Raw genomic sequence first — 20918 nt, 5'->3', positions numbered from 1 at the left:
CGCCAGAAGTTGGGGGTGAGGCATGAGGTCAGCGAGTGGTTTGAACTGTTTAGTACAAAGAAGGGTTACAGATTCAGAGCTCTGGGGCTGCAAGAAGCAAGAGCGGTTTCCTAACAGCATGGCCTAAAGAGGTCAGTGGAGGAGGTGGCAACTGCCTGGCTCGGAGGCTGGAGGGTCTCGGCAGGCCACCAGCAAAGGAAAGGTCAGAGCAGGGGAGAGTCTCAGTTGCTCTTGAGGGCAGTGGGCATCTGGGGTCTGGTGTGTTGTCTGGGATAAAGCCGTGCCTGCAGGTTCTCACAGCTGTTAGAGTCACTGTGGGAAGCAGTCGGCTCTTCCTGCTTAAACCATACAAGAGAGAATTTTTATATCATTGTGTCCTGTGTGAGACTTTGTGTGATGGGGGAGCTACAGTATTTTAGAAGGTTTAAAACCACTGGGGGCTTAAAAATACCTGTTTACCTACATCCTTACACACACACACCCCTGAAAGAGAAGTAAGGTGGGCGGTTTTGAAGACCAGAGAAGCATCCAGCTTCTCAGTGAGGCTCAGTGAGTAAGCTGACTTCAGAGCCGAGGCTTTGCTTTGAGCTCCAGGTCTGTCCGCCCTGCTATAGGCCTATAAAAATTCACTTCATTTTCTGGACAGTGGCTGTGTTTGTTTTTGTAATTAACGCACTAAAGGGTTGAACAGAGTGATTTTTCAAGGGCTCTTCCTGCTGTAAAATCTTATCATTAAAGATCTTTCTCCCTGCATGCATAGAGAGGCAGCAGGGTCAGCACTTGAGGAAACCATGTCATGAATTGTGTTGGTCACAACTGTGAGGGGTCAGGGGGACCACAGATGGACACATCAGCCAGAGCTTGGAAGTTGGAAGCAAAGTCCCTCTTAGGGGTACTAAGAGAGGAGGTGCACTATATATTCTTCTTATATTAGGGGGGAAAAAATCCCCAAGCTGGTTAACTTTCTTTCTTCCATGTTATCTTTCCATGGAGATCTATTTTTAAGACTTTTTTTTTTGGTACTGGGGATCGAACTCATGACCTCATACTTGCCAGGCGGGTGCTTATGCCACTGAGCTAAATCCCCAGCCCCCACGACTATTTTTAATGGAGCACAAAGGTAGAGGTTTTTGACAGCACCATGCAAAGGTCTCTACAAAGATCTACTGAGTTTTTGAACAGTTTTTTAAGGCTGGCAAACTTCATAGGAGCTGACTTTTCATTGAATGCTGCAAAATGAAACTATGCAAACTGTTTACATTGACCCTGGAATTGATTATGTCCATTAGGTGCTGGGATCTTTGTCTGAAATATCTCTATATCTCTGAAAGGTTTCTTTTATAGGTTATGTCTCATGATTACAGGAGTATAGTTTTATCAGTGGGAGAAAGAATTGGTAATCAGTGTAGCATTTGATTAGCAGTCGTACAGATAAACAGTTCAATCACAGAAAGTCCCTGAGTTTCAGTTTGTACGGGGTCCTGTGCAGCATGTGTGCTTCAGTGCTGTCTAGGGGGCCATCCCTGCTCTCATGGACTGATGGGGGTGTGATACGTGAACACAGGAGCACTGCATGATGTCAGCTCAAGGGTGACTATGAAAGAGGGGTACGTTTGAGATACAGAAGCCACAGGCTGGGGGTGATCAGCTACCTCTTCCTTATCCTGCTCTCTACCTTCTTCCTCCTACTTTGTCCGAGGCCAAAGTTGAAGCAAAGAAAAGTTTAGAGAAACTGAGGCTGCACAAGGGAAAAGATTTATCTAGGCAGGAGGAAAGTTTTTAAACCCTTCCAATATCATGTTCCTGGAAGGTAGCCACATATAACGATGTCAGGTCCAGAGCTTACTTGTAAGTCAGGGGTTCCCTATTTTGAGCATTCTCATCCCTTGTACTGGAAGCTGGTCAGTGTTTGGGAGGACTGGGTTTTTTTCTCACTTGAGGATGAATGCTTGAGAAGACTGTGCCTTCCTAGCATGTACCAACAGAGCTCCTGCAGGTAAGTAAGATGTGTTTTAATGGGGTGCTCCTTGAGTTGATATAACAAAAAGTTCCAGCTGAACATCAGCTGATATGTATATGCAGTATCCCAACTTCAGGCCGGCTCTTGAAGAGGACCCCAAGAAACAAATAGGCTTCCTCTTCTACACATAGCATTGAAGAAGCTGATTAAAACCATCGAACTACAAAAGCGGGTCTCAGTTTTATTTCTTCTAGAAGCTGAACTAGAGACACAACCCTAGGTTGGTAGTCAGTGGGTCTGTGAACTCTAAACCCAAACATTGCCACCTGTTCCCATGCAGTCTAGAGCAGGTGGGAGTCCTCCATGCACAGGTTCAGAATACTGGAGAAGCAGCAGCCAGCACTCTCCGGGAGGGTAGACCTGAGGAAGAAGGGAAGGTCAAGGGGTATCTTGGGCTCATGCCCAGGTCTTTGTAGCTCTAAAAGCTGAGCCTGATGAGTTCATTCTTCTCAACTTTATCAGTTAAATGGGTTAGTTCTCTTGGGGCAGCACGAGTAGAAAGGGAGAAAACAGTGACTAGTGTGTTTAAGGCAAATTCTTCCTTATAAAAACTGGGCATAAGGAAATTACGCTTCCTCGTAAGCAAAGGTCAAGATTTTATATTTTTGGTAGCCCAGGTGTTTAGGTCTTTTGGGGAAAAAGTCAAAAAACAGACCAGATGATGGTTGGGATTTTGAAACCTGAAACTTGATATATGAGAAATATGGATCAATAATTTTTTTGGAGTGGGGATTGAATGCAAGGTCTTGCACAGAGTTACATCCCCACCCTTTTTTAGTTCTCATTTTGAAACAGGTGCTTCCTCAGTTGCCCACACTGAGCTTGAACTTGTGATCTTCCTGTCTAAACCCTTGAGCGTTCTGGGATTACAGGTGTGTACCACTTAGTAAATTTAGTAAATTTAATGCTTGGGATTTGTATTTGTTTCCTACCTGACTTACCTTCCGAACACGCTGGGCTCTTGGTCATGTTAACCTCACTTAACTGTTTAGCATAAGAGGATAATTAGTCACCAGGGATAACTTGGACTCCAACCCAAGTCTTTCTAGCTCTAAAAGCAGAGCTTTTCTCAGTCTTCTGGTTTGGTGAAGAGTTTACAAGTATATATCTGATTTAATTTTATTTCATACCTCTTATTTTACTTGGTATCTTCAGGAGGGTAAAACGGATAGCATCATTAATTATTTGTTTCTGTTTTATCTCAGGTTTATCTGCTTTCTACCTGTTTCCATCTGGACAGTTTACAAAGCTCATGGGTAGATACTTGTCACTTGTGTGCTGTCTCTGGAGAACTTTTAGAGATAGAACCTTGATCTTCCTGCAGGATCTTTGTATTCTGATAACAGCTGTAACTTTGCAAAGAGTTTAGAAAGTTATTCCTATTATCAGAATACAGAGATCATACCAGGGCTATAATCCAATATGCCATGTTAAATGTAGATCGTTTTAAAATTTAGTATCAGAAGATTTGATGCTCTATTCTGACAAATATTTGAGGGACTAGTATAAGGCCATGAGGGATGTAGTTTGCCCTGGAATATCCACATTTGTGAAATAAGGGCTATGCCTTAGATTTATTACATGGTGGTATACTGGAATGCCCTCACAGTTTTAGCCTACATGTGTTATAAATGTTGTGGAATACTGACATCAATTCACTGAGATTAATATTACAGGACCTCACTTTCCTTAAGAATTAGAAGTACACCGAAATTAAACAGGAAGGAAGCATTTGGTCTCTCTCTTTCCTGTTGCCCAGGGCTCTTGCTGCCACCCTGGACCCCCTCCTGCCCTGTCCCTTATGCAAAAGCCCACATTTACATTGAACTGAATCATCTTCTGTTAGTCATACAATTTCCTGCTGTAAGAAATTGTAGTTCCCGGTGCTGGGGATTTAGCTCAGCGGCATAAGTGCCTGCCTTGCAAGCAGGCAGTTGTGAGTTCGATCCCTGGTACCGATAAAAAAAAAAAAAAAAAGAAAGAAATTGTAGTTTCCTTTATCAGTAACCGTGCAGGCCACACAGTTCTTCTGCATTGAGGAAGTGTGTTCACAGGAAATACCTATTTCAATGCTCACAGTTACCTTGAGAGGTTAGCATCATTAGCTTTAAACAGGGCAAGCTGAGTTTTGTAAAGGAAGTTTTGTCCAAAGACAGAGCCGGTGAAGGTCGTTGGAATTTGACTGAAGTCTGACTCCACTTTGAGAAGTGTATGTGTTCTGAATGGTACAGGACAGAATACATGGGGCTACATGTATGTTTTTGCCACCTTCTTCTCTGGTGTGCTTAGAGATGTCCTAGTGTTTCCTGTGGTCTTCACTTTTGAACCGTCCAGCTCTCCACAGAGGCAGTGTTAATAGTTTAGGCATCAGCTTGGCTACTTACTGGCTCTATGATCTCACAAAGTGTTAATCTCACTCGTTCTCAGTTTCCTTAAGGATAAAATATAAACACCTATAAAAAGGGTTGTGGAAATCAAAATACATAGTAAATCCTCAGTAAGAATCAGTTCTGACTGTTACTATTGGCAAGTTGGGTTGAACAAAATGTTAGGCATCATAAGACTGATTGTGGTGGGTGTTTGGTTTTTCAGGAATCTATTAAATCTCACATCAAAGATGAGTAGCAATAAACACTTTGTCAAGTAGCTCCTGTGTGTATTAATCAGCATGATTAAAATGGTGAAGGTGACGATAGTAACGGCCTCTTTTTTCAGTACCCAGTGCGCTACACACCTTACGTCTTCCCTCTCCTCACAGCAGCCCTGCAGAAGCTGGGCTCTCAGCCTTTGGACTTGATTACCTCTAAATTTTTGCTAGTGATTGGTGTCAAATTTACCCATCCCTGCTTAAAATTGTACTCTTTTGAAAATTAGAACAGTATTTTCCAATTTCCAGTCTTCCAGCCCATTTTGGCTTCTCATTCCCCTTCAAAGATCTCTTGCATGATTCCAGATGTTGTACACAAGTTCCCCTAGAGCCAGGCATAAAAATTTTCCAGCCTCTGAGTCTCAAATTCACTTAGCATGGCTAAGGGTAAGTAAGTCTGTTGACAGTTACAGGAACCCACTTCCTTCAGCTTGAACATTCTTCCTTTAAAGTAAGACTTTTCCAAGACAAGATTGGCATGCTGTCTCAAAGAGAAAGAAAGAAATGATAATTGACGATGACTTTTATCCCCGTATCCAGAGTGTTCTGGGTGATAGCGCACCAGCTGGCATCCATCTGTAATTTAAGGTATAAAGATACATTTTGACCTGCTTCGAGTTTTTATTTCAGCTATAGTATTAGCATTCTTTGAGGTCTGTCCCATCTGCATTTCTGTTTTGCCTCACCTGACATAGGCTTTGTTATCTAAATTGTATGAGTATTTTCTAGTAGTCAGAAGATCTAGAAACAAAACAACAGGTTTTTATTGCTCTGAAGAAGTATTTTTTCTTTTCATTTTTTAAAAATTGTATGCATATTTTGTGGTAGTAAAACGACCTAGAAACAAAATAACAGGTTTTTATTGACTTGAAGTATTTTTCCTTTCATTTTTTTTAAAAAAACCAATAAAATCATTAGTGTCTTTTGTAAAAATTAAATTGATCAGCTAAGCTTTATAATAATTTTACCTTTACAATTTGTTGTTGGTGGGGGAGGATACAGGAGGATACAAACACCCACCACTAAGGTGCCCAGACTGGCCACATAGTTCAGGTGGATCTTCAACTCACTATGGAGCATATCTTGGCCCCAAACTTACAACAATCCTCTTGCTTTAGCCTCCTGAATTCTGGGATTACAGGCATATGCCACTATACCTGGCTACTGTTTGTGTCTATCTATCTGTTTATTTATTTATTTGGTCTTTTGAGACAGGGTCTTGCAATGCAGTTTAGACTGGCCTTGAGCTCACTGTGTAGCCGAGTCTGGCCTCCAATTCACAGCAGTCAGCCTTCCTAGTGCTGGGATTACAGATGTGTACCACTATGCCCAGCTACAGTTTTTTTTTTTTTTTTTTTAAATTGTGTTTAAAGTGGATCAACCATATCCAAGGTTGGGCCAAACAGCCTGCGTCTTCCTCATTGCTGGGAACCCAGACCAGTCCGTTCTGCAATCAAAAGGCTTTTATTTAAAGGCATATTATTCTGTTTATTTAAGAAAACATTTTTAAAGCATCATCTTTCTTCTGTGGGCAGTATGCGATGTATTGAATCATACCCAGTAAATCCAAATTGTTCCTTATCTTCCAGCCTTTTTATTCCTTCTCACCACTGGTGTCATCTTCTGAAGGGTGATATTTCTTGAGTCTGGGAGATGGTGAATCCTTATGAATCTCTGCCAAAAGCACCTGTGCATTTGATTCATTGCTACTGCTGCTGCTGCTGTAGGAGCTTATGAGGCCACATTTGATGTTTTCAGTTTTGGATATTATTCCTACTTTAAAGGCTACGATGTTTGCACTGTTAACTAAATAGGCAGTGTAACAGTGAGACTGCATCTTGAATACCCATTGAACAGTTAGAAGATGGTGGAGTTAGAGTCATGGAATAGATTTACGAGGGCTAGGTGTACCTGTTCCTACTGACATCATGTGTATGCAAAAATAACATGGGCATTTTGACCTTTAAAAGTTATTTGTTTATTTTTTATTTATGGTGCTGAGGGATTTATGGTGACATTCCCAGGCTTTTTAAATCTTATTATCTTGAGGGTCTCACTAAGGTGCCCAGACTGGGCTCCAGCTTGCAGTCCTCCTGCCTCAGCCTCCCAGAGTGATGGAATTATAGATACACAACATGAACATTTTGAACCTCTGAAATCATGTATCTCTTTGAAGGTTAAAATTAAGTAGCAAAATTTCTCTCAAATGATCTAAGGATGCAAAAATGTGGCAGCTCCAAGTTGAGGAGGTGGATTAGTTGGGGTAAAAATAGCAAAGGTGGTTCTCAGGAATCATCCAGTTATGAGCAAAGGTAACACCTGTTGAGTGTGGCATCGTCAGCGACATCTTAGAGAGAGGCCAGGGAAAGTTAGACGGTGTTCATTTTATTTATGAATACACCGCACACACCTGTCTAAGATAAAAATTTGGATTTCCTTTTATTCAAAATTTGGGAGGAAAGTTTCATGAGCCACTGTAGTCATAAAACGCAAAACTTTGTAGGAGGGTAAAAAATCAGACTTTGTCATTCTTTGGTTCTAAAGGGCTTAGGTAGCACAGGGGCTTGGAAGGCAAATGCAGTTCTTTCAGGAGGCAGGCTCGTCACCGCAGAGCAGCTCCAAAACTAGTAACACGCAGACACCAGTTGGCGTAAGCCCACAGGCTGAGGCAGAATCCCCAAACACTGCAGACGGGGGTGCAGTTTGGTTTCACTGCGTGGTTTCCCCTGGGTGGAAATCGGCCTTCCTCTGTTCAGCACGCACTCGGGGAATCAGCTCTGTTCCTGCTGCTGTTCCAGCAGTGACGTCCAGCAGTGACAACACTGCTCCTCGTTTATGTGGGCCTTTGGGGCTTTTCTCTTCCGGTCTTCTGCAGTGAACGTTCCTGCCAGCTGGCCCTGCCAGGAGGGGCTCCAGCCCACAGATGAGGTTCAGAATTTGTTTCCCCCAGCTGCCCAGCGTCAGACCCTCTTCTGAGGGCCCCTCACCATTTGCCCCATTCAAGTTTCTTAGCGGTGCCCATGATAGAGAAGATGGATGTCTCGGGAGTGAGTGGGAGAACTGTTTCGATTTTTCCTTATCCCTGGCAAGGACTCTGATTTTTTTTTTTAGCTAATGAGGCAGAAGACATCAATAGGAAAAGAAAAATAAGAACTTTCCTCGCCAGTGTTGCTTAGTTACCCTGTCAACATTCCTTTGCAACGCAGCCAAATTCTCTCTGCATATTTTAATAGAGTATTTGTTTTATTGCTAAAATTGATCTATTAAGCAGAAACATGGAGGACACATGGAACGCCTGGCAGTTTTTGCTGTTTATTTGGATTTGCATTTTCTAACAACCTCCCTCCTTGCTGTCCTTTTTCTTTCCTAACTGGAGTAACACACAGAGCGAATCACACCAGCATTTATGCTGCTGAATGTAACTTTGTAGCATAAAAAGCCAAACTGAAAACCTCAAAACTAGACATCACATTGTGAACTCTTCTTAGAGGGGGCCAAGTTTAATTAACTCTGTGTCCCTAGTGACTAGCCCTGTGTCTGACAAATAAAAGGTCTTCAGTAAATGTTTATTGATTGAATGAGCAATTGACTTCAAATGTTTACTGAGGCCTGGTGTGGTGGCACATGCCTATAATCCCAGCACTAGGGAGGCTGAGGCAGGAAGATTGCCACAAGTTTGAGGCCAGCCTGGGACACATGGTGAATTTAAAATCAGCCTGGACTAGAGAGTAAAAACTTATCTGAAAAAAGAAAAAAAAAAGTTTACTGAGAACCAGCATTGGATGGGTGCTACACACAACTAGAATTTGCTTAAAATTTCTACCCAGGAGACAGAATTTATGACTTGTACTTTTCTGTCTGAACACTGGACAGGGAAGAATCACCACTGAGTCACGGCTAGTGCTACATTCTGTTCAACCCAAGAGCTTCCTGTGTGCACAGCGCAGTCTAGCAGCTGCTCTCCCTCTGGCATCAGGAAAAGGTATTCGCTGGGGACGTCCTTGGCGCTGGGTGCTACGTTATCTAAGTAGCTCCTGATCAGACGGCCAAGTGTTTGTCACCATTTGTCAGGGCAGGTTTATTCAAAACACAGAGTCTCTCATTCCTTTTAGCAAACACACGAATTCAGCTGAAGACTGTTTATGAAGCAAACTGTCCACAAAACAAGTGGAAATTTATTCACTGATTCCTTTACTTGGCCAGCCAGGTGTCCTCCGGCCCTGGTTTCTCAAAGCATGTACGTCTCTTGAGATTCTGTTAAAGTACCAATTTAGATCTACCTGGTCTGTAGTGAAGCTGAAGAGTTTGGATTTCTAAACCAGCTCCCTTACTTAGACCAGCTCTGAAGTGTCATCTGTGGCATAATCATGAGCTTGTTAGAAATGTAGACTCCAAAGCAAGTGAATCAAATCCTGCATTTTTAACAAGAGCTCCACATTAATGTGATAAGCACTGCTCCACTTTAAGCTGACAAAATAAATTATGGACAGGAGTTTCAGTGGTAGTAGGGTTGGAAAGCAGGGCCAGATAGATTTATTCCTTTTTTTCAAGCTTCTTTTAAGTCTTGGTGATTAAGTCTCGTCATAGCGTCTGATGCTCATCAAAGATGGATGTGTCTTTGTCCAGTCATTTAGTAGCATGATATACCTGTTCTTACCTGCCTGATGGTCATTGTCTTTAAACAAAGGGCCCACCTGACCAAGCAGTCTCCTTCTCAAGAGAACACCACTGTAGGTTAAGACAGAAACAGATTCATCCTCATGTCCAACCTAGTCAGGATGATTAACAGATAGTTTCAAATGCCAGGAGACCAGAGCCTCTGTGTGCCTGCCTGTAAAATGGAGATAGATGATGATTCCACCACTGCTGATTCCTCTTAGAGCCTTGCAGTGAGGAGCTTGAAATACAGATGTGCAGGAGCTTTGGTAACATTAGAAGGTGTTTACAGGATTTAAAAACAACTTTATAAAGAAAACATCATGCTTGCTGCAGAGAGATGTGGGTTCAAGATCTAGTCTTCACCATCTACTAACTGATTTCTGGCAAATTATGTCATTTCTTTTATATAAAATGGTCATAACTTCTGACATACAGTGAAATGTGAGAACTAGAAATGTTTGTAATATGACTAAAGAGTCTGGTGCACTGCAGAGTTTAACAAATGGTGACCACGAGCAGCAGATTAAGGGGCTTAGGCCTTCAAAGATATCTTCTTCCTTGGGGAACCTGCTCAGTGGAGGCAAAGAAATGGGAATTTTAACATGGGTGAAGGTTTTCAGTAAATGCCCATCTAGTTCAAAAGAGTGATATCGTCAAATTTGTTATTTTAAATATCTCTGGAAGAATAGTCCACACATTCTAAACAAGATTTTAATATTTCTTGGTACCAATCCTTGCAGGATTTTAAGAATTTTGCTGTGGTTATTCTGAATCATTCGCATATTGCCATCTGAGGTGCCAGACAGACCTGTTTTTGAAAGCCTGGCACAGGTGAGATCTCCATGCAAGTGGACACTCCAGGCCACAGGGAAATAATAGAATTAGTGGGACCGAGGGTCATATAAGGCAGTAAAAGAACATTGCTCTGAGGATCGTGGGAATTGATGGTACCCTCATTATCAGAATAACAGAGCAACAGATCATCTTTGCTCAAGGCACAGGGAGGCAGCTGCTGGCCGTTACTGCTTCAGTGTTGGCAATTAAGCATTAGAGACATAGAAGGACTATTGTGTATCTTGAGAAAAATGCGCGCGCAATTCTCTATGCTTTTGTTTTAACAGTGTTATTTAAAGCCCTCAGTTTTGTCAAGAGACTTGAGGCAGACTGGGCCTTTGGAAAAGTATTTTAAAAAGCTGGAGGTGGGTGGGGAGGGACTGTCCATTCTTTCCCTAGTGTTTGTGGAGTTTTTATGTGATATGCTTGCACATGATATTTCACAGTACCTGGTGTGTGATTTCGCATAGTCTCAGGCAGAGTGCCGTGTGACCTGCTTGTCCACCTGACTGTTTTTGCAGGAAAAGAAGTTTCTGCTCAGTGCCATGTGAGCAGGAACATAGAGGCATTACACTGGAAACCTGTCAGGAAGAGACGGAGTGAACAGAGAGGAGCTGAGCAGGCAGGGAAAGAGGAGAAGCAGCATTTGGTGGCATGCTCCACAGCTGTGAATAAGGAGCAGGGTCTGCAGTGAGGACAGAAGTAGTCTGGGAACATCTTTCTGCTTTAATGATTTAAGAGCAAATGCAGTGCATCTCAAAGCCATGTTTGAGGATGGAATGGCAGAATTTTTGCCAGGTAGGAGTAAAGCAGTTCAGTGGGAATGTGCTCCAAATCTTCCTTACCTGGATCTAACGTCAACGCTTTGCTCACATTATTAGAGTCTGATTTGTGGGTGGGTTGGTTATCTCTTCTCTATATCAAGGCCACAGCCCATGGCCTTCACCTCTAGTCACTAGCAGTCTTTGGGGGAATAGGTGTATCAAACATAAGAAGAAATTAACTCTGGATAAAGGGAATTTTATGAAAAACATCAGGGAAAACAGATGAAAAGGTCTTTTTTTTTTTTTTTTAAGAATACACATAAGACCATATGAAGTAAGGGATTATTTTATCAGGGATCTACAAACTAGATTTCATATCCATTCTGCCCACTCCTAGCTATAGGGCCTCTCTCCTGAGATCCAGGGAGAATGATTCCTGGCGTAAGTCTGTTACACTTACTGTTGAACTATAAGTGTCACTAGGTTTTTGTGAAGATCAAATGAAATAATGGAGAATATCAAAGATTTTGAAGCTTTACTCTCCAATATGGTAGCCAGTAGCCATGTGTGATTATTCAAATTGATTAAAATGAAATAAAATGTAAAATCCAGTTCCTTAGTAACACCATCTATCATCCACATGCTTAGCAGGAATGCAGGGCTAGTGGCTACCATATTGTACAAATATGTAGGACTTCTGCAGTATCACCAAACGTTCCATTGGACAACTCTCAAAGGACAGTCTAAAGTGTGATATTAAGGATGCAATGATAGTGCATTGTAGAGGTGATACATGTTGTCATAGCTGGGGATTTTTGAGTAGACACAGAGTGCAGTCAAGTTCAGTAAAGTCAAATGAAATGCTTTACTAATTCAGAAAAAACAAGTTGATCCAAAACATAGGAAACACAACTGAGCTTCAGGAAGAACTTGGAACTGCTGCTTGGACAATTACTGGGACTAAGAAGCCACTTTTCCTTTCTCACTGTGTCTCATGTTGCCTTGTATTCTCCCTGAGGCACTTGGTCTCTTCTCTGTATTTCTGTGTGTCCAGAGCTCCTAATGCTACAGTCTCCTGTTCCCTTCCTCTTCCTCTTCCTTTCCTTCCCTTTCAGCTCTTCACCCCTGCATTCTCAGCTGCACCACACAAGATCCATACAGGCAGGGTTCGGCTAGTCCCAGGTTACATCACCTCTCACGAATCGTGTCAAATAAAACCTGGCCCCTGCTTCCAGATTCCCAGGAGAGATACTCTTATTAGCCAGTTTGGAATAATAGTCACCCCTGCTCCCTGGGAAAACAGGGGTAGTGGCTCTGTGCTTACCCTGGAGGGGAAACAAGGGGAGGCTCTACAAAGAAACATATGTGGAATGTGGAATGGGATTGAGTCATTGACCAGTATATTTATCCTTACCACCTTGCAGAGGCCCTCTGAGCTTATGATCACACAGAGAAGAGCGGCACAGATTGACAAGGTCGCACAGGAAGGGTGTGATGCCTGTTAGACACTCCTGTGACTCACAACACCAGTGCAGACCCTAAGGGCAGGGGCTGAACCCCCACATTGCCTACTAGGGTGGAGGTGACACAGCCAGGAATGCAACAGAGAAATCAGGTCTAAGCCTTTATCATTTCTTAAGTATGAACTCACAAGTTCCCTTTTGTCTTCTGCCTTTAGGAAGGAACATGAAGTTCCCTTGGAAGTCATTCAGTAGGAAGGTGGATGGGCCTGTTTAAGAGAGAGTGAAAGCTGCAGGCCGCAAGCCTGGGGCCTGAGGGCTGGAAGTGGAAAACCCTGTTGGGCTGTGATCTCTCGCTGAAAACTTCCAAGTGCCTTTTTGCTTCCTGTAAAGGAAAGGAAGAGAAGGAGAAGACCATGTCCATAGCCCTGAAACAGGTGTTCAACAAGGACAAGACCTTTCGGCCCAAGAGGAAATTTGAACCTGGCACACAGAGGTTTGAGTTGCACAAACGGGCTCAGGCATCCCTTAACTCAGGAGTGGACCTGAAGGCTGCTGTGCAGCTGCCCAGTGGGGAGGACCAGAATGACTGGGTGGCAGTGCACGTGGTGGACTTCTTCAATCGGATCAACCTCATCTACGGCACCATCTGTGAGTTCTGCACTGAGCGGACCTGCCCTGTGATGTCGGGGGGCCCCAAATATGAGTATCGGTGGCAGGATGACCTCAAGTATAAGAAACCAACAGCACTGCCAGCTCCCCAGTACATGAACCTTCTCATGGATTGGATTGAGGTCCAGATCAATAATGAGGAAATATTTCCAACATGTGTGGGTAAGTCCATGACCAACTTCATCTGTACCTCTCAAGCTCTGAAAGTTTGCAGAAGTGATTCTTCCAGAGCTGGTTAGGACTGCTGGGTAACTCCTGTATCAATGTTTCTCTAAATCTCTTCAGTCCTAGTCTTGCAGTTTTTTTCCTCCTCCTGTAAAACTGAATTGAAATGAAAAGCATTAACTTGTGGACCCTGATGATACATGTATTTGATGCTGAGGAACACTAGGGAAGTGTTAGGTGAGATCTTCTTGGCTTAGGACTAACCTGTAACCCCACTCAGTTATCCTGGTAAGATGTTTATTTTTTGGCTAATTGGTTAAGGTAATGTTGACTCATATAATTTCTGGCAGCATTTCTCTTTCAGGATTAAGAAATTCAGCTTGAGAATATATGAATTTGCTTGGGGGCCAAACAAACAGGAGTTCACATCCTGCAGAAATAAAAATTCTAGCATTCTCCTTCCTCTCTTCATTATAGCTTATCAGTCCCAGACTCTACCATCAACTCTTTGCATAGCTGCTAGACCTGTTGGCACACTTGAAATGCAAATAGGCCGTAAAACTCAAAGGACCAAACCTTCTCGAGCCCTTACATTTCTTTATGCTTTTGGCCACTGGATTTCCCACACTTGACGGGCTGAAGTTGGAATTCAGCACTTAATGACTGACCTCCATAGGAAACTGGTCCCTCGATTGTATGGTTATTTCTCTAGTACTTGGCACAATGCCTTGGACCCTACATAGACTTACAAAACATTTCTGGAATGATTGAATAAATACTGTGCTATTAGGAAGCATTCTTAAACAGCTCTAGGATGGCTGTGGTACGAAAAGGTACATTTGAAACACACTTAAAATCACCTCTAGCGGGGGGGGGGGAGTGTCCCCATGTGGCATGGAACACTGAGAAGGGGACATATGGAAGTCATTAAGTTTATAACAGGAAAAAAAAGTGCATAAATTGATTGTTCCAGTAGGGGCCATCTTGAAGTATTCAGCACGCGACTTTATCAGAATCCTGGTGCTGATTTGGCTCATCTAGGTCTTTCTTTCTCTTGTGCCTGTGCCTGATGGAGGCACAAGAGAGGTGGAATAGGGCAAAGGAGGAAGAGGGCAGGTTCGCCTGCGCATAGCACCTTTGAAGGGCAGAAGCTCCTAGGTTCTTTCCTTTATGCACTTGCATTGACTGTCAGACGCTACTTGTAATGCTGAAAGGAATTTTTCCTTTCCAGAAGTCTTGCAAGCAACTGCCAGAGCTCTGAGCAGAGCATATGATAACTCTAACGATAAATAAATGTGGGCAAGGAGGCCTCCTCTCTTCTTCCCTGTATCTGCTCCTGGGTGCTCTGGCCACTCCTGTTCTCTGATAGTTGCGGTTACCACAAAGCTTTGCTAACCAAAAATCTTAGCACAGAGCTGCATGTGTCAGTTGAGAGTGATGCAGCTCCTGGCTGTCTGCTTGGAAAACAGAGCATCATAGGTGGTTTTAGACCTTGCATGGAGGAAATCCTTGCATGCCTTCGTGGTCCCCAGATGTTTGATTTGGCTTTCTTTTTTCTAGACATGTCCTTGAGTCATCCAGCATGTGGGGCTGGGGAGGATGGCAGGACCACTGAAACCTCTCCTACAGTTCTTCCTGATCTATGCTCCACATCACAGAAGTAGTCAATATTCTGAGAAACCTTAATGTGATTTTCCTCCCAATGGAAAAATACATTTGGGAATTGCTGAGTGAAATTGATTTCTTTACCACAAGATTTGACTTACATCAGTGTGCAGAATGAATTTACATGTTGCAAATATGTTAGTGTATGGTGTTTCCTGATTTGACCTGATACCTTCCCCCCCACCCCCCCCCACCCCCTTTCAACTGAAACACCATTAACAGCTTTTGGGAAAAGTTAAGTTATATAAATTAGAGATGTCAAACTTTTGTATATATCCAGATCATCTGAGCTTTCTATTCAAAACTGAGTTTCTTCAATCCTCTCCCTTAACAACAAAATTAGAATCTTAGGTATGATCTGAGAAACAAAACAAAACAAACAAACAAACAAACAAACAGGTATATGGTCACTGTGGAGGACCACCTGGATGACTCTCCTTGGAAAAAGAGCAACCAGCTCCATTTTGGCTAAACCTAGCCCTATTTCTGTGTATTGATATGTGTAGAGTGGGCTGAATTTGGCCTTTACCCCCGCCATTGACTTTAAGCAATGCAGATCAGTCTAGCTGGGGTGCTGGTATGTAGTCCTTGGAGCAATGCAACATTTCAGTGTTGCCCCACTGCTCTCTGGAGCTCCCAAGAAGCATGGGTGAGCCTGTGGGAAGGAGCCCCATGCTCCTTACTCCTTGCTCTTGGCACACTATGGGCTGGGGTCCAGCCTCCAGGTAAGAGGCTCTGACTTCCCAGAGTGTAAAAGATGATAGAGCTGAAGCACTGACCCCAGAACATTAGATATCATCTCAGATTGTGTCATGCAGATTACTCTTTCTGCACATCCTTCTCTGTGTATTGCAGAGGTGATTTCAGGCCACCTACCTCCCCCAGCTAATGGCACTCACACTCTTCCTGCCCTTCTCACAGTCTCATCCCCGAGCCACTCCCCTCTTCACTAATTAACAAACCTGGATTTGGCTCTGGGTAGAAGCCTTTGTTCTGGTTAACCATCATACTCGCTGGACTTAGGATCCCCTTGGCTCCCCAAAACTATAAATATGCCCTAGTGTCTTTATTCTCATAATGGGTTAGACTTGAAGTGGTAGATTAGAGCTCATTTATAGGAATTCCAGTAACTTTCCATGGGATTATTCCTGGACCACAATGAGGCCTGAGTAAGGCTTTGTATGGTCACCACATTGCATAGCTGGATTTATTCTTCCCTCCTAAATGAAATTGTGTGTCTTTTGACTGATATCTCATGCTGCCCTCCAGCTTCCAGGTAGCTCTCATTCTTCTCTGCTTTTATGAAGTCAACTATTTTAGGTTCCACATACAAATAAGATCATATGATGCTTGTATTTTGGTGCCTGGCTTTTTTCACTTAACATAATTTCTCCAGGTTTATCTACAAGTAGCAATATTTGTTCCCTTTTAGAGGCTGAATAGTACCCCACTGTATATGCTGCATTTTCTTTGTCTGTTCACATTGGATATATATATATATATATATATATATATACACACACACACACACACACACACACTCATACACATGGGTATACCACATTTTCTTTATCCATTAATAGATCTTTTGGCTATTTGCATGTCTTCTTTTGTGAAATGTCTATTCAGAACCTTTGTTCATGTTTATATTTTATTTTATTTTGATTGAACTCCAAACCTTGGGCTTGCCAGGCAGGCACTGTGCTGCTGAGCTATATCCCAGCCCCTTTGTCCATTTTTAATAGCACTTTTCCCTACAATTGTGCTGTTTGAGTTCCTTATGAACCTTCAGTTTTAAAAAGCATCCACCATTCTTCTGCTTACTGTGATTACCTGGGGTGCTTTTCATTGCCTCAGAAAAGCCTACTTCCATGTTCTCTCCTTCCGTAATCAGCCACTTCTTTATCTGGTGAGTTCTCATGCATCCTTGGGGTCCAGCTAAGATACAAGTCCTCTTGAAGGCTTGTACTTAGTATCCAGCTGAGCATGGTGATATAGGCCTGTAGTTCCAACTATTAGGGAAGCAGAGGATGAGCCTTTGACCTTGAGACCAGCCTGGACAGCACAGCTAGAACCCTTTTCAAAACCAAAGCAAATCAAAACAGAAAAAGAAGGTAAACTCCTTCAAATTATCAAATATGTCCTGTTCACTTGAATATCCCAGCACTAAGTCCAGACCTGGTGCCTTACAGGTTATTGGACAAACAGATGGGTAAGTGAGTGGATGGGAAAATAATGTTTATAAAGTCCTAACATATGCACGGCAGTGATTATCAAAGCAAAGTTTAACACATATCTTTGAACCCTTCGTTACTATTCCTGGATATTTCCTAAACTTTATTTTCCCCAGATTTTTGTTTCATTTTTCGCTGTTTAACTTTTCCAAATTGAAAGGCTCAGTAAAACCACCAGCACCACTTGGAGAGTCTTTATCAGAACCATGCTCAGCTCTGTGATTTGCCTGCAGATATTATTCTTGCTATCTTTTGGAAGCAGGTATTTTGGGAGCCACTCTCTCTGTTACACTCCATCTCCTCCTCCTCTTCCTCCCCCTGATTCCAGCCTACTTTTCTTCCATTTGATCTTCGGCTGTCATGAGTCATTATCTTGGAAGCGATCAGATCAAGATGTCTGTCAGGATAAAGTAAAAAGAATTCTAGGCAAAGAACTGGCCCTGGGAGGATGAGAAGTGGGGAGTTCTGCTTAGAATTTCAGCCTTAACTCTTGAGCATATTTCTGTATCCTTGCCTGGGAATTGGGGTTGTGGGTGGCTCAAACTTTACTCCTCCCACCATGATCCAAGGAAGTAGAAGCATACAATACTGACAGATGTGAAGGCCTCACCCTTAGTTAGGTATTAAAGATATAAACAGCTGTTGATCTCTACCATTGAAACACTGAGGAAAGAACAGCTTTCATCTGTTGCTAGATTCAAGTTTAACTAGGAGCCCCATGCTATTCCAGAAGTCAAACTTTCTCAGATGCGAGAATACCAAACAGATGGGGCTCTCTTGTAAACCGCAGTTCTCTCCAGTCTCTGGAATCCCTTTGACTCCCTTTGTTAGGGACTCAGAAGCTGTCTCGGGTAAAGCCCTTGAAAAGCCCTTGAAAGGGCAGCGGTAACTCAGCAGCAGGGGCTGCCTCCTCTTCAGCCCTCTCTAACCACCATTGGAGATAACAGCCAGGACAAGGAAGCAGAAAGTCTCAGATTTTAAAAAAGAATTCTGTGGCCTATCTAATACATTCTGAGTTCTAGCCTCTAACCTCTCTGTTTTCCTGCTGGATAATAGGACTTACTATTTTAGAGCCAATACTCAGGAAAAAAAAAATGAGTAGAAAACTAGAACTCCTCTTACTCATGTGTTGTAAAAAAGTCTTTGAAAAGGAGGAATAAGAACATGTAAAATGCAATTACCTGGTCTCACCTACTGTAGTTTTATAATAAATGGGAGTCAGCGTAGGAAAGATCATGGAAAGAGAAGGAGAAAATCAGATCCACGTCTCTGGAGCCTGCTCAATACCAGGCACTATGTCTACCACCGTTAATCTTTTGATTCTTCCAACAGGTCAGTGATGTGAAAATGAAATTAATATTCCATTTCACTAGTGAGGAGGCTGACATTTAAACAAGCTAAGGAGCTTTCTCTAAGGTAGACTGCTGATACATAATTTAGGCACCTGTATTTGAGCTTGCGAGGGTCAAAAATCTATGTCCTTATTATATACTATTCCTCATAGTGTATGGCATTATTTCACAGATTTTCCTTCACATGGCTGGAAGCTTTTCGCAGAATGACTCTAGGTGGATGCAGACTATAGAGAAAATTGTTGTCTGTTCCTTTCTAGAACCTTTAAATAAATAATTCTTCTCTTGACTTTTCTTCTTCCTTTTGAAAAACTCACCCTGAAATGTCCAAGAGTGTGTCTAGGCGCTGTGACTGTTCCTGTGCCACAGTTTAAGGTTGGCGGAGAATGCACGGCCTTAGGGGATCCCTCTGAGGGCTCCCCGCGTCTGTTGTGACCATTGGTTCTGCGCTCACTTATTCGCCCTTTTAGTGTTTGCTGTGTACCTGTTCAGGACAAGGTCCTGTTTGCTGCCAAAAAGCAAAGCAGGTAAAGTCCCTGTCCTCGAGCAGCTTACACCGTGTCCAAATGTCTAATGGCTCTAAATTGCTTGTCATGTTTTTCTAAAAGGAGTATTGGTCGATTTCATTGTTAAAAATAGTTGCGTCTCCTTGGCAACCTTTCTCATGAAACCATATCTGCTCTCCTCATCTCTCAAAATACTGTGCCAAAGAATGGGAGAATGTGCAAATGTCCATAAGGACAGGCCTTTTAGGTGTGAAAGGCTGAGCTTATTAGGGCTTTACTTTTTTTTTTGTCTTTTTCCTTTTTATCGGTACCGGGGATCGAACTCATGACTGCCTGCTTGCAAGGCAGACGCTTATGCCGCTGAGCTAAATCCCAGCCCCGGCTTTACATTTTAGCTTTTTATTTTCTATTGTATGTCTCCCTCATATTTTTTATTTATTTATTTATCTCTATAACACTGCCAAGACAATGTGTATCAGCAAAATTTAGGGTACAAACTAGCACTGGATTTGGAGACAGGGAATTGATGCTCAATCAGCTTTGCCACTTAGAAGCTGCTTTGTGGCCTTACTTCTAAGTTTCCATTTCTTTGTTTATAAACTAAGGATTAGACTTTTGACCTTCCAGGGTTGGTATGAGGATTAATGAGGCAATGTGAGGAAAAATATCCACACCAGGGTCTGAATCATAGAGGTACCGAAAATAAATGTGTTATTGTTTCTGTCAGTGCGTACTTTATTACATAACTCTCAACTCTTAAAACTCGAGGAGATACTACACAATTTCTTTTTTTTTTTTTTTTTTATTTAAAGGAAAGGAAACAAGAAAAATACATGGAGATAAAAAAGGGTAGAAATAATACAAAATTACAGAAAAACAAATGGTAAGAAATCGCTGGTTGATAAGTTACATATTGTCATCTTAGAAATAGCTGTTCAGGTTACAAAATTAAAGTATTTAGAATGACATTCAAAAAGTGACACTATAAACAGTTCTGCTCAATGATCGAACAAAAACTCAGTATCAGTCCTACACACTTGTTTTTTTTTTTTTTTAAAGAGGGTAAGATTAAACATATCAAAACAGAACAAAACAGTTAAAAAAACAATTTAAAGAAATACAGATTTCAAAGCAAGTCCACTGGAGATCTTCACTGTCTATTTAACTGTCTCTAGTTTCTTACAAATAATTGTCCCCATCTTCACCCACTTTATATACTTATTGCATATTATAGAACTAATCAAATCATTATAGGATGATAAAGGCTTTTTAGGTCTTCAAGATCCAACATTAGGGAAGACAATAATAACTACCATCACATCTCTCATTCTCTTCATGGTAGCCATCCCCATCTCTACATACGCTGAAATTGAACTCAAGAGACCAGACCAATGTCATTCTAATCAGCGAACAATAGTATTGCTAGAATTTAAATCATAATGCTACAAAATTAGCATTGGGTTTCTTAGCATATCTTCTTCAGAGTATCTGTTCTTTACATCTTGCATTATATAATCTGTTCCTGTAAATAATTTTTTTTAAAAAAAGTCATGTGTGAATTTCTACATATATATCTATCCTCTCTGTATTATAGGGAAAACCAAGTCATAACAAGACAGCAAAACAATTTCCTAGAAAAACATGCAATGGATAAGACATACAAGGCCACAATATAGGTGATCTTCCATAGTTACTATGTTTTCTCTTGTTATTTTCAACAGACTTGTCCACAACACCGGCTTCATATAGTTAAACATAGTATTACCTATTTTTATAAAAACACAACTTTGAAAGCATTGTAGGATTTGAGAGCTGTTAATAGTTAATACCAGTATGGATATCCTTTATATCTTGTCATCTTCAGAGTAGTTGCCTCTATTTTTAGGCTTGATATTAACAAGCATACCAAATTCAAATAAAATCAGCCAAGGCCAACCTAT

At 41.9% G+C, this 20918-nt stretch overlaps 1 protein-coding gene across 1 annotated transcript in view; it reads left to right on the top strand.

Moving 5' to 3' along the window:
• The window catches only part of Mob3b (MOB kinase activator 3B), a 190189-nt gene that overhangs the window by 66088 nt on the left and 103183 nt on the right, over positions 1–20918 (top strand). The window contains exon 2 of the mRNA XM_003478868.5: positions 12603–13218. Coding sequence (XP_003478916.2) covers positions 12801–13218 — 418 coding nt within the window. The 5' untranslated portion in view covers positions 12603–12800. The remainder of the gene's footprint in view (positions 1–12602; positions 13219–20918) is intronic.

The sequence above is a fragment of the Cavia porcellus genome, unplaced genomic scaffold, assembly GCF_034190915.1.
Source record: "Cavia porcellus strain 051 isolate PalLab524CR breed Dunkin Hartley unplaced genomic scaffold, mCavPor4.1 scaffold_1, whole genome shotgun sequence".
Classification (NCBI taxonomy): Eukaryota; Metazoa; Chordata; class Mammalia; order Rodentia; family Caviidae; genus Cavia; species Cavia porcellus.
Note: the sequence above shows the minus strand (reverse complement) of the source record. Positions and strands in the feature narration are given on the sequence as shown.